Source organism: Sabethes cyaneus, chromosome 2 (genome assembly GCF_943734655.1).
Source record: "Sabethes cyaneus chromosome 2, idSabCyanKW18_F2, whole genome shotgun sequence".
Classification (NCBI taxonomy): Eukaryota; Metazoa; Arthropoda; class Insecta; order Diptera; family Culicidae; genus Sabethes; species Sabethes cyaneus.
Genome location: NC_071354.1, coordinates 41,669,892 through 41,682,119, shown reverse-complemented (window position 1 = coordinate 41,682,119; position 12,228 = coordinate 41,669,892). Strand labels below are relative to the sequence as shown.

The following is a 12,228-nucleotide window of genomic DNA, read 5'->3' as shown; positions in this document are numbered from 1 at the left end:
AAAGCCAAATGCAATTCTAACTTCAATTGCGATTTGAAATTTAATTGAGGTCTAATTTCAATGACCCATGTTCAAAGTCCCATTTCTAGTCTATTTTAATTTCTATTTCTCCACCGATTTCAAGTCCAATTTCAAGTTCGATTTCATGTCCAATTGCAAGCTAAATTTCAAATAAAATTTTGAAGTCCAATTTAAGAACAATTGTAGGTCCAATTGCGAACCTATTTTAAATCTAATTTCATCTCCGATTTCAAGCTCAATTTAACTCTAATTTTAAGCCGAATGTAATGTCCGATTTCATGTCGAATTTAAATCGAATTTCAACTCCGACTGAGACAAATTTGAAGTGAAAATTCAAACCTAATTTAAGTAAAATTGGAAGTTCAATTGTGGTCCAATTTCAGGTTCAGTCCAATTTGATCAGATCCTTGAAGTCCAATTTTTAGTTTAACTTTGATCCAATTTTAAACAAAACATCAAGCCCGAATTCAAATCCGAATGCTAATCTAATGTATAATCTAAAGTTTATTTCAAATCAAATTTAAATTTCACGCGTGGGCGCAGACTGGAACACACAACCCGTCTTCTCTATAAAGTTTAATGTAAAAAATTCCTCATAGTGGAACTGTGAACTTTAGAGTTGTTTACCTTGACCTTTTAAGTTGTTGACCGGAATTTTTGTGATAAATAAGTTTAAAAAGATCCGCTTTCCTCCGATTAGTTGGTAATTTCCGTCCAAAACTTGTTTTTCAGTCAGTATCAAAGCGGCCTACTGTCCCAAATAAATCAGTACCAGAGGACGGTAATGCCACTTAATTGCAATCTGCCTTGGTCCAACTGGCTCTGACTCTGGCGGTTGAAGTATATCATCGCGGATTACTTGAATGATCGGCAGGAAGTGTGGGGTGTCCAAAGGAGAAACCAGAACCGTCTTGGCAGGAGACTTCAAAGTCGACTAAAACAATACGTTGGTGTCGAACTTGTCAACTAGAATCGGCAGATCCACTTTATTTTAGATATTTTTCTGGTGAGCATGACCATGTCTCGGAGATATTCAAGAGCCTATCATTCGATTATTATTTCAGGGTTCCCGTAAGCAGCCTCTACCGAAGCAGTGGACAATCAAACACGGTGAAACACTACCACCGTGTCAACTGGGTCGAGCGTATCGATGACAATATCCATCCCGAACAGCCTGGAGCAAATTTGCCAAACCGCTTAGTCTTGCCAGAGCTGGGACAGATGGATCCTTCCAAAAAATTTAAAAACATGGAGGTCCTTGGCACATGGCACATTTAACAACGAGCCCGAGCATTTGAGTTGGGCCCCTTTGCTTTTGCAGCAAAACTATTCAACAGATTCTGGCTGCTTAGCTACTTCTTTTCTATGTGGAAGTGGCCATAGTCATATCCCTATACTGAAACCGGCGAAAGATCTTTCTGTTTCCAAGAGCTGTAGACCCCCTTCCAAACTGTTTAAAAGATCAATCAAAAGACGATTTATTTTATTTACCGATAAGAAGGGTGTTTTCCTCGAGCAGTAGTATAGATTTCGCAACGAAAGGTCTACAATCCATTAGCACTATCGTGCAGCCAACATTATCCAGCGGAACAAGTCACGTTTGTGGTATATGTGGTCTAGTGTTCAAGCCTAATCGATACAAATTTCTGCTGTATTTGATAAAAATCATTAAGAACACCTCGGCAGATGTTCCCCTAGGAACTATTCTGGAGCCCATTCTGTTATCTATACACGCATTCGACATCCACTATGGGAATTGTATGTTGTCACTAATCACATAGAATGGATATCGGATAGTTGCATCCCGTAGATTCTATGATTTTTCTGTGTGCAGGAGTCGGCAAAGTCTGTTTCGCACTGATATGAATAACTATCACAATTCATCTTACCCAATGAAAACGTTGGATCCCTTCGCGCAGATCTCGCCCTGCTGCTGAGACGCGTAGTACTCCATCTCGGGAACGTCGACCAGTTTGATTGCATTACAGGCCACCGGTGGTCCAACGTGGCCAGGAACAAAGTCACCCTGTACGGTCAGCGTCATCGGCGCCGTGCACTCGGTTTGTCCATAACCCTCGCAAATCAAACAGCCCAATGCCGCCCGGCAGAAGGTAAGCACCGTTGCCGAAAGGGGAGCCGATCCTACAACCATCAGTCTCAGTCGGCCACCGAATCCCTCCTGTATCTTCCGGAAAACGATTTTGTCCCACAGGCTAGTCTTTCGTATAATGCCTCGTTTGATTTCGGACTCTTTCGCATTCAGTGCCATCCGTAGCAGTAGCTTCTTGACAGATGATCCGGCAACTTCCGAGTATATTTTATCGTACACCCGATTTAGAAGCCTAGGAACGGCCGGCATCAATGTTGGTTTAAGTGCCTTCATATCGTTAGTCAGCTCTTTTATGTCACCAGAATAAAAACCGACTGCACCGCCAAGGTAGTAGACCCCATTCTCGCAACACCGTTCTAACATGTGTGCCAGCGGCAGGAACGAGATCATTACATCGCCTACGCGGGGCTTATGTGGACCCAATTGTAGCATAACCCCAGCAACACCGGAAACAACATTCATGTGAGATAACATTACACCTTTCGGATTACCGGTCGTACCGGACGTGTAGCACACGGTACACAAATCGGAAGGTTTTGGCTCCACTTCTGGATAACCTTTAGACGCTCCCAGCTTTTCCACCTCATCGAATGTGTAGATCTCAATTCCTTGATTTTTTGCACGCTGCAATGTTGCTGGTCGAACTTCCTTAATGGTTATAAACTTACGAAGAGCCCTACAATTAAGAACCTTACGTTAATATGTTCTACTTTGCAAATTTTAGGAATTTATACTTAGGTGCTTTTTCCAAGAGCGAATTGACTTTTTTGTCGTCTTCCACTACCACAACAGTAATTTCAGCCTGATTTATAATGAACGCACAAGCATCCGGTCCGAGTGTGTCATACAGAGGAACAATAACCATTGAGTAGCAGTAGCAACCTTGCTCGAAGAGAATCCATTCCGGTCGATTCTGCGAATAGATTCCGACGAAAGTGCTCGGACCAGGACGCAGCCCGAGGGCAATCATACCGGAGCCGAAATTTTTCGCCCGTAGCAGCGCTTCGTTGAAAGTCATCCACTATTTGGGGAAACACGAAACATAAACACGTCAATTAAAACCAAATGCAACTAACAACGTCCAACGCAACGCACCTCATACGGTGAGCTTAAATTTTTGCGCCATCCCAAGCACGGGCCATTATTCGACTCAATGACACCTTTCCGGAAGGTCTGGTACAGTGTCCGTGCATCGTCGGACAGGCAGCTGATGAATTTTCCGTCCTTGGCTTCCTTGTAGAACTTGGACACGTGAACCTGCTCGGGGCCCTGAAAATGTCAGAGAGAAAAAAGGGTGTTAAGCTACTTCTGTATACTTTTTTCGCATTGCACTTTGAGAAGAATGATTAAAATTTTATTAACGAGCTACCCTCACCTTGTAATGGAACTTTGATTGATATTAATTATTAATAAATAACAACGACAAATTGGCGACCAGTTCGTGTGAGAAGCTTGTTATTGGAAATTTCAGTCGAAAAACGAACCAGCCTCAAACACAAACGACCAATGAAGGGTTAATGATTGCTCTGTTTCGACCGAGTGTCCCATTTAAACCTACGGCTTTTGCTCACCGCCCATAATAAACTGCCGATGGTCATTGACTGTGTGTGAAAAAACTCGGACAGGTGCGGCAACTTATGTGTGATTTGTGAACGTGTAAACACCCCGATGAGGTGATTCCTCGATCGTCGGTGTCGGCGTCGCCGTCCGTCCGGGGCGCGGCGGCGACCAGATGTGGGAAAAATGCAGACCGCGCCGCGATCGGAACGCCAAGATAGCCACGGTCACCCGACTAATTTCGAGGACCGATTGACCCTCGACGCCGTGCATTCTGTGCTGCTTACTTGCTAGCTGGTTAGCAATATTTAGAGCAAGTATGGGGTGCGAAAAATGGGAGGAAATACTATCATGTGGGCCGGAAAATTCGCAACAAATGTGCTGATGTGTTGTGATTAACGGGTGTTTATCCGATGCAGGTAGGCGAGAGTAGCTGGTCGATCGGGAAATTATGGCCCATTGTGTTGTTACAATCTATGGTTATGGATAATATTTTTTTTGCTATATTATTCAAAAATTTATGATTGAAATTATATTATATAGTTTCAAATATTTGTGACACATAATTTGCTAGTGCTAGTTAAAAATAAACCAATTTTTATAAACTAGACTTTGAACTAAGTTAACAAAATGTAGAAGTTAATGGTTTCTAGGTGATTGATGGGATGTGCAGGCATAAACAATTCTTTTTATTTGTAAGAAAATGATTCAGAACAATTTCATTTAGCATGGAGAGCTGAGGTTTCTTTGTAGTAACCAAAGCATGTGGTGCCGTAAATCTTTTTATCTGGTCATAGAAAAGTTCGTTCAATAATATTTACTTCTAGCGCTAAGAAAACATGTGTTTGGTGAAAAAAGTTACGTTCTCGTATGTCGTATGTGATGTACACAAAATATCGTTTGGTATGGAAATCAATAAAACATTTGTTTGCTCTTTGACAAAATATCTGTTTCTTTGCAGGTAGAGACAAAATAATATGCATTTCAATTGCATTATTGCAATTTCATTAAAAAAATACACTTTCCGAAATTAAGATACTTTACTTGATATTACAGGGTCTGACACTTGATGTGTAAGCTATTCAAATGCCATAACTTTGGCTTGAAAAATGATTTTTGCTTACTCCAAAATACGGAAGATCTATGTGAAAATAATCAAAAATTCAAAATCAATTCAATTTGGCTCGATATGACCTTGTGTCTTGATTATGGCTTTGAAACGACCAACAAAACGAATTGACAACTACACGAATGTGGCTTGTCGGTAGTATGGCTTTCTCACGGACAAAGGACAATGACCAAGAACCGCTAGCAATGGCACTTCATTGAATAATTTCAAGGATTACAAAAGGGGCGATCAATGTACCTTATGTACCCCTCACTTTTCCGCACTTTTCCCTCAATCCCAAAAAAAATTAATACTTTCCGGTACCATCCATCAATTGTAGAACCACCGTTTTAAAAAATATTAATATATATACCTGACCGCATTTCAAGGTCAAGACTAAAAACACGAGGTTGGTCTACGTCTACGTCCAATAGCCAAGCAGAATGCATCAGGCTACGCGGGAATAATGGGGCCTTTCCCAAGTAACAATCCAATAGCAAATTGGTCTTATTCATTTCTTATAGTAGTTTTATCAGAGCATTTCAAAGTCTGTTAGGTTTTATAACGTTCCTCCTCAAGTGAATTTTATCTTATTTGACTAACATTTCTGAAGTATGACTGAAGGAGACTTGAAGAATCACCCATAAAACTAAATTATCAATAAGTGTAATTCAGCTTATAAGGGGTTTTAAAGGATACTTCATTTTTGCTTAAAAACGACGCTCCTTAAAACTTAACAATAGTTTTGACAAAAACTTATGATATTCTTCGGCAAGATTCGTTTATCTTAACAATGGCAGTATTGTAAAACTCTCTTAAAATCGTATATTCTTGAAAGAGAAATTATACTCTTGAATAAGAACATTCTAACGTAAACAACTAATCTGTCAAAATGGGCGTCTGAATCTGGAGAAAATTGAAGAATACAGATCTTTTAAACGAAAATTAATCGAAAATCTTAGAAATATTTTGAAAACTCTTTCATATGAACAATCAGCGAAGTCACAAAACAATAAAGATCTCAGGACTAACTGAACTGGGGAAAGACAGTGCCGGTAATGATGCATTTGCCAGAGGCGGTGCGGGTTTCCTCTAGAGCTTTTTGTATTTTTTAAACTAAATACAGTAGACTCTCGGAAAAGTTAACTCTCTGAAAAGTTAATTGTTCAGAAAAGTTAAGCGAATATTAGCTCTCATGCAACGCTCTAAAAAGTTAATTTTGGCTTAACTTTTCTGAGAGTTTAAATTTATTGGTTGTCCAAAGCGTTCATTCACACGCGTGTGTTTCCTTTTATCTTTATTTCTCATTTTTCGGTTTATTATAGCCTTTCCACAACTTCATACAGAGTATCATCATAGCTGGGATTAAATTAAACTCTTGTACCGGACAGTTGTAGTAAAAGTTCAATACGGCCACATAGCTGCTTCAGGATTTTTGATAAAAAACTGGAAAAGCGGCATCTCAGATTGAATTTTAAATGCAAAAGAAGGAACAGTACAAATCAAAAAATAAGCGCGAACATTGTCAAAACGTTGTCATAGACTACGAAAAATCAAAAGTAAACTAGAATAACCGACTATTTTAAATTTACTGAAAGGAACTAACTATCATTTCATAAGGATCTTGCTACATATTTCTTTATATTACAACTTCCAGATTCCTAAAAATGTATATCCTGTATCCGAGAATATATTTTTCGCTTTTGTATTTATCATTTTCGATGACTCTTAGGACTACTCAGAAAAGTTAATATTTCGGAAAAGTTAATCGACCCATTCCCCAATCGATTAACTTTTCCGAGAATCTACTGTATAGAATTCATAAGTCAGATGTCTTTGTATGGAAAATGTTTGAAGGCACTGAAGCAGTTGAAGCATTATTTTTAAAAACAGTTGTACCAATACCAATTGTAAATTAAACGCTTGGAACTGTCGAACAGTCCAAACAGCAAAAACAACACAAACAACACGTTACGTCGATAGTTCGTTGATGTTTTCTTTGTTTATACTATAATGGTTATCTTGCAAAAACTTGGTGCCCTCAAGTAATTCAAACAATTCTTATTCAAGCGCAGCTTGTCTTCTTCAAGAATACAATAAGTATTGATGAACTTATCGCGCTCTTGGAAAAATTTTCTTTGTCTCGTGCAAGAAATGTTAGTCTAATAAGCGCTTTCGGGTTGATTTGGATAAAACCATTGAAAAAATGGCGAACAGGGCTATTTTGATTACTTTTCAAATTGTAGTCAATTGCATAAGCGCCCTTAAATATGGCATTATGCAATACTATTAGTGATCTTATCTTTTTAAATAAATGTTTAGACATATAAAAGCCTTTTTGCCACAATTAGTTAAAAATTTGCTAACTAGAAATCATTAATTTTTTTTATTAATTTAATTTTTCAATAATCTAGCAAAAATAACTGGCGCGTTAAAATTTTCTAACTTTAATGTCACAAAACATCGACAAATCGAGCGTGGCATGAAAAATTTCTCATTTATGAGCAACAAAACAGCTGCTTTTATCACCATTTTTATTTTCAATTTTCATTTATACCCATTTCGAAATAGCAATATCTGTGAATGCTTATAGCTTATAGCTCTTGTTCAATTTAAAACATTTAAGGCTGTGAGAAGTGTATGTGTTCTTTAAAGAGACAACCATAAAATCATCAACACTTGTGGCAGTTTTCTTTTTGTTTCTAGCGACTCTTGGAAGTCATTATAAATAGATATCGATAAGAATTACAGGTTTTGAAAGGATCTTTGGAAATTTTCTCGAGAACCTTCTTTAGTGTGGGCCTCCCTCGCCTTATAAGGGTTTTATGACTGTTTTATCGCAGTTTTGTAGAATTACAAGTTTTGAGATCGGTTTTAAGCAGCAAATGCTGGAAACCTCTTCAAGTGCACCTTAAAATTGAAATTGTTACTTGGGTTGCTGCTACGGATCAAATTTCGATCAATTTACTCTTCCACAAATCCTCCAGAAATGTCGGGAGTACAACGAGCCCTCGCATCATATTTTCGTAGATTTCAGGGCAGCATGCGATACTGTTCAGCGCGAACAGCTATGGCAGGTAATGTACGAGTACGGTTTTCCGGACAAACTGACGCGACTGATGAAAGCTATTCTGGAGCGAGTGATGTGCTACGTGCGCGTTTCGGGGACAGTTTAGAGTCCTTTCGAATGATGCAGAGGATTGCGGTAAGGGGTTGGACTGTCATGTATAATATTCAACATCGCTATTTAAGGTGTGATTCGATGTACGGGCACCGAAACGAGAGGAACTATCTTCAGTAAGAGTAACCAACTCCTAGCTCTCACAGATGATCTCGACATCATTGCTGAAACCTTGAGACGGCGGAGACAATCTACACCAGACTAAAAACGGAGATTAGGCGGAATCAATGCGTCGAAAGCCAAATATATGGTATGAAGAGAAAACAACGTTCGCCTCCCACGGACAGTGACTATTAACGGCGATGAATTGGAAGTGGTTGATGAGTTTGTATATTTGGGATCTCTGGTCACCGTCTACAGTAATACGAGTAGGGAGATTTCGAACGAACGCATTCAAGCTGGAAGTCAAGCCTCCACAAGACGTTACGATCAAGAAGCATACGCAATCGCACAGACTCGACGATGTACAAAACGCTAATCAGACCGGTAGTCTTCTACGGACTTGAGACAGTAACTTTGTTTACGGAAGCAATACGTGCACTTGCCGTATTTGAATGAAAGGTTTGAGTTTTTTTTCATGTGTGGACTCGTTACTGCGACCAGCATAGTTGATCTATTGTAATATCACCCGGGTGTTTGCTATATGACCTGCACTGCATTTCTTTTAGCTATAATCGCTATTGAATGAGCGATATGCTTATTAAGTTTTATGCGTGCTTGTGTGTATTGGGGTTTACCCTTCCTTCAAAGCTTGATCTACCTTACCCACATATTCCTCGCTGCCAGTACTATCCCATATTATAGCCGTCCCTGGCGAGGACTCATTTGTACCTCTTAACCAGTACTTTTAACTATAGGAGGGACATTTGCACTGTCAAGAGGCGTCAGAGGGTAAATATAGAATTCAGCATGAAGGAAGGGTAAATGGAGGGGCCTGAGAATAAACTCATGCTAAAGTCACGACATCGAATGGCTTGATTCTACCTTGCGGCTACGGAGCCCCCTATGTCTGACGTTGGTAATACCTCGAGTACCGGACCCTGCAAATTTCCTGTTGATAAACTGCTTGGTGGTATAATCGGAAACACACTTGACCGACATTTGTTTTTTTTTTCAAATTAGAATAAATAGATGGCTAAGCTCATATAGGTTAGCAATAAAATACATATCGACCTATCACATGAATAAATACCAAACTTCGAATCAAGACTGATTGAAAACTTTTTAGGTTTACCTGTGGGTAAAGCCGATTAAGGTTGACAACATTAACATCATTCTCAAATTGGCATAGAAACCCATCATCTTTTCATTCACAGTACAGATTATAAACGTAAATTACAAAGATAGTCATCATCATATACAATTACAAACATACATACATGTCAAGTATAACTTTCACAAACTTAACCTAACATATTACACTGAAATATTTTATATTTAAAGTGGCCTGATGACTGATAAAAATCAAACAGGTGGTAAACGCTATTAAATATCCTACAAAATTCTCGGTTTCTCAAAGGTTTCGGTGTGATGTTAATGTTCAGCATTGATAAAATTTCTAAGGCATCAACTTTGCAACTTGGCAAAGAAAATAGCTCTCGAAGTATCCTTTCTTTTAGTCAAGGTGTCTATATTTATTAGTTTACACCTGGTTTCGTATGGTGGAAAATTCAATGGGTCAGACCATGGAAGGGATCGTAATGCATGTCTAACAAATCTGCATGTCTAACATTTCTCTCCATACAACAGAGGCCGTATCCAGAATGTATCGTACTAAGGAAAAGTAGAGGGTGCGTAGACAGTACGAGTCACGGAAGTCCTTAGCTGAGCGCATAATGAACCCCAAGTTGGTTTTGGAAGGTGAGCTTCCCAGCTAGCATTTTCATACGTATAAAAAAGGTAAAAATCAGTATTACGTACAGATATACATGTTAAATAAATCGTATTTCATGCGCAAAATTGGCATATCCGTACTATTTTGGAGGCGATATACCTGATTACGAATAATTTTGAGCGTTACGACTTTATAAGTATTTATGTATCATAATATCCGATTAAACGCGAGTCGCTCCGTACTACTCTACGATTTTGTGCTGAAAATCGTATGTATGTCAGTCATTATCATTATATACGACAGAAAATCAACTTGATCCCACTTTATCCAGCTTTAGTTACGATTTCGAGTTTGTAAGGAGATATTTACGATAGTTTTCGTACATTGATATACGAGTTGGTGCTAGCTGGGTTATAATCAATTTTCACTCCCAGGTTTTTGACGTTAGCGACGCGTTGTAGAAGAGATTCTTCGATTTTATTATCATTCATGATTGGGGTTTTACTAGTAGTGGAGATGATCACTAAACATTTGTTGACATTGTTATAGCAAGGTTGTTCATGCGGCACCATTTCGCAAATCGGTTAACTAGTTCTTGTAGTTGTTGCAGTCCTCTACAGATCGTGCATCTAGTGATGTCCATTAATTGTTCGATTAATTCAACTAATCGAATAACACATGGAATATCCGAATAATTTTTAATCTAATACCGCCAGCACGAGTAGTTGAATTAATCGAATAGTTCAATGAGCACGAATAATCCCCGAATAATTCTCGTTAATCATTCATAATCGTTCGATTAATCGAATTAATCAAAGAAATATTCGAATATTTCTAATCGAACACCACTGGCACGAATAGCTGAATTAATCGATTAGTGCAGACAACGCTGTAGCACTGGCCACGCAATTGTCCTGTACTCTAATAGCCGGCTGCGAAGTCTGTCGATAAAGAAGGGTTAAGTTCTCAACACTTAACGTTTATACTCATGGCTTTGCTTTGCTTTGCAGACAACGCTTACCGATTAATCGGTAATAGAATAATTGAAAATTTCGCACATCACTACGTACACCAAGGAAAATTTTCAGATCATTCGCATATAGTAGTTTGCATCCCGGTGGAATAACGACACAAACGTCATTGAAGTAAATTATGAAAAATAATGGTCCTAAATTGCTTCCCTGTGGGACGCCGGACTAGTTGCCGAAATTAAACGATTCGCTAGAACCTAGCTTTACTGATAGGCTGCGGGTTATCAGATATATCTAGAGCCAGCAGATGAATTTGTTTGAAGCCCCTAGCAGCTGAGTTTGGGTTGCAGTATTTGGTGGTTGATGCGATCAAAAGCAGGCTTAAGATCAGTATAGTGTATCAATTTGTACAGCCCTCCCCATTCGACGGAGACAGAACGAGCTAAACTGCAACAGGTTTGTGGGTAATAGAGCGTTTTGGGAAAAAAACCGAGTTGTTCCATCGAAATGTATGATTTCACTTGTATTTTTCTCCCTTTTTAAACACTGGAGAAATGAAAAAATCCAGCACTCTGACAAGTCTACAAGACACTTAAGCACATTTCTTCAGAACTACTGATGGAATTCCATCAGGACCTGCGTTAGATGATGTTTTTAGCTTCAAAAGACCATCCTTGATGTCGGATTCACAGAATTCAATAGAGCCAACATTATGTAAATTTTCAGGAACATTAACACGGTTTATTTTTATGACGATCTTCGAATTAACGCGGTTTATTTTTACAATATTTTTCGAACTAATGCGATTTTTTAAAAGGGTTTTTTATGCGCTGTGTATTCCCGTGTAAAAAAGACATGATCAGAGATGGAAAATCACTGATTTTGATCAAATCTTTGAGTTATCGCCACGCGAACAGATCATGATCTGTACAGTTCATGACCAAGAGTGAATTTTTAGCTTTAATCACAAGATTGTTTTCTCTCACCAATTCTCAACAGTCGATCGTAGTTTTAAATTTTACCTGGCTACAAGCAAAAAGGTTACTCACATTGTTTGTATTGAGATTCACGCACTGCAAACAATCGATCGTCTGTATCTGTTATATTTCCTATCGCAATCAAGCAATGAAAATGATCTGACATGAGGTTTGTCATAATCTGTACAGATCGCGACAAACTATTTGTCGCTTACAAGTGGCGATGTAAATGAATCTGAATCTGTTCACTCCTTTGTTCTTGATAGCTTGAAGCGATTTTTTTCCATCCCTGGACTTGAGTGTAGACCAACAATATATTGTGTTGTGCAATGGCAGGTGGAGATCGCATCCGCGTTCTTTCGGTTGGTATCCGAATGTTTTAGTCAGTAAACTACTGACTGCCACATCCTTGTATTAGGTGGTCAAATGCCTAGTATTGTTTTATTTTCCAAATCCTATCATTTCGTAT

At 38.7% G+C, this 12,228-nt stretch overlaps 1 protein-coding gene across 8 annotated transcripts in view; it reads right to left on the bottom strand.

The window, feature by feature from the left end:
* Positions 1-12,228, bottom strand: part of LOC128738617 (long-chain-fatty-acid--CoA ligase 5) — a 92,346-nt gene that overhangs the window by 8,509 nt on the left and 71,609 nt on the right. For all 8 annotated transcript variants that reach the window (XM_053833896.1, XM_053833903.1, XM_053833902.1 and 5 more), the window contains 3 exons: positions 3,227-3,400; positions 2,866-3,152; positions 1,911-2,807 (listed from right to left, as the gene is read on the bottom strand). In XM_053833896.1, the coding sequence (XP_053689871.1) occupies positions 1,911-2,807; positions 2,866-3,152; positions 3,227-3,400 (1,358 nt within the window). The remainder of the gene's footprint in view (positions 1-1,910; positions 2,808-2,865; positions 3,153-3,226; positions 3,401-12,228) is intronic.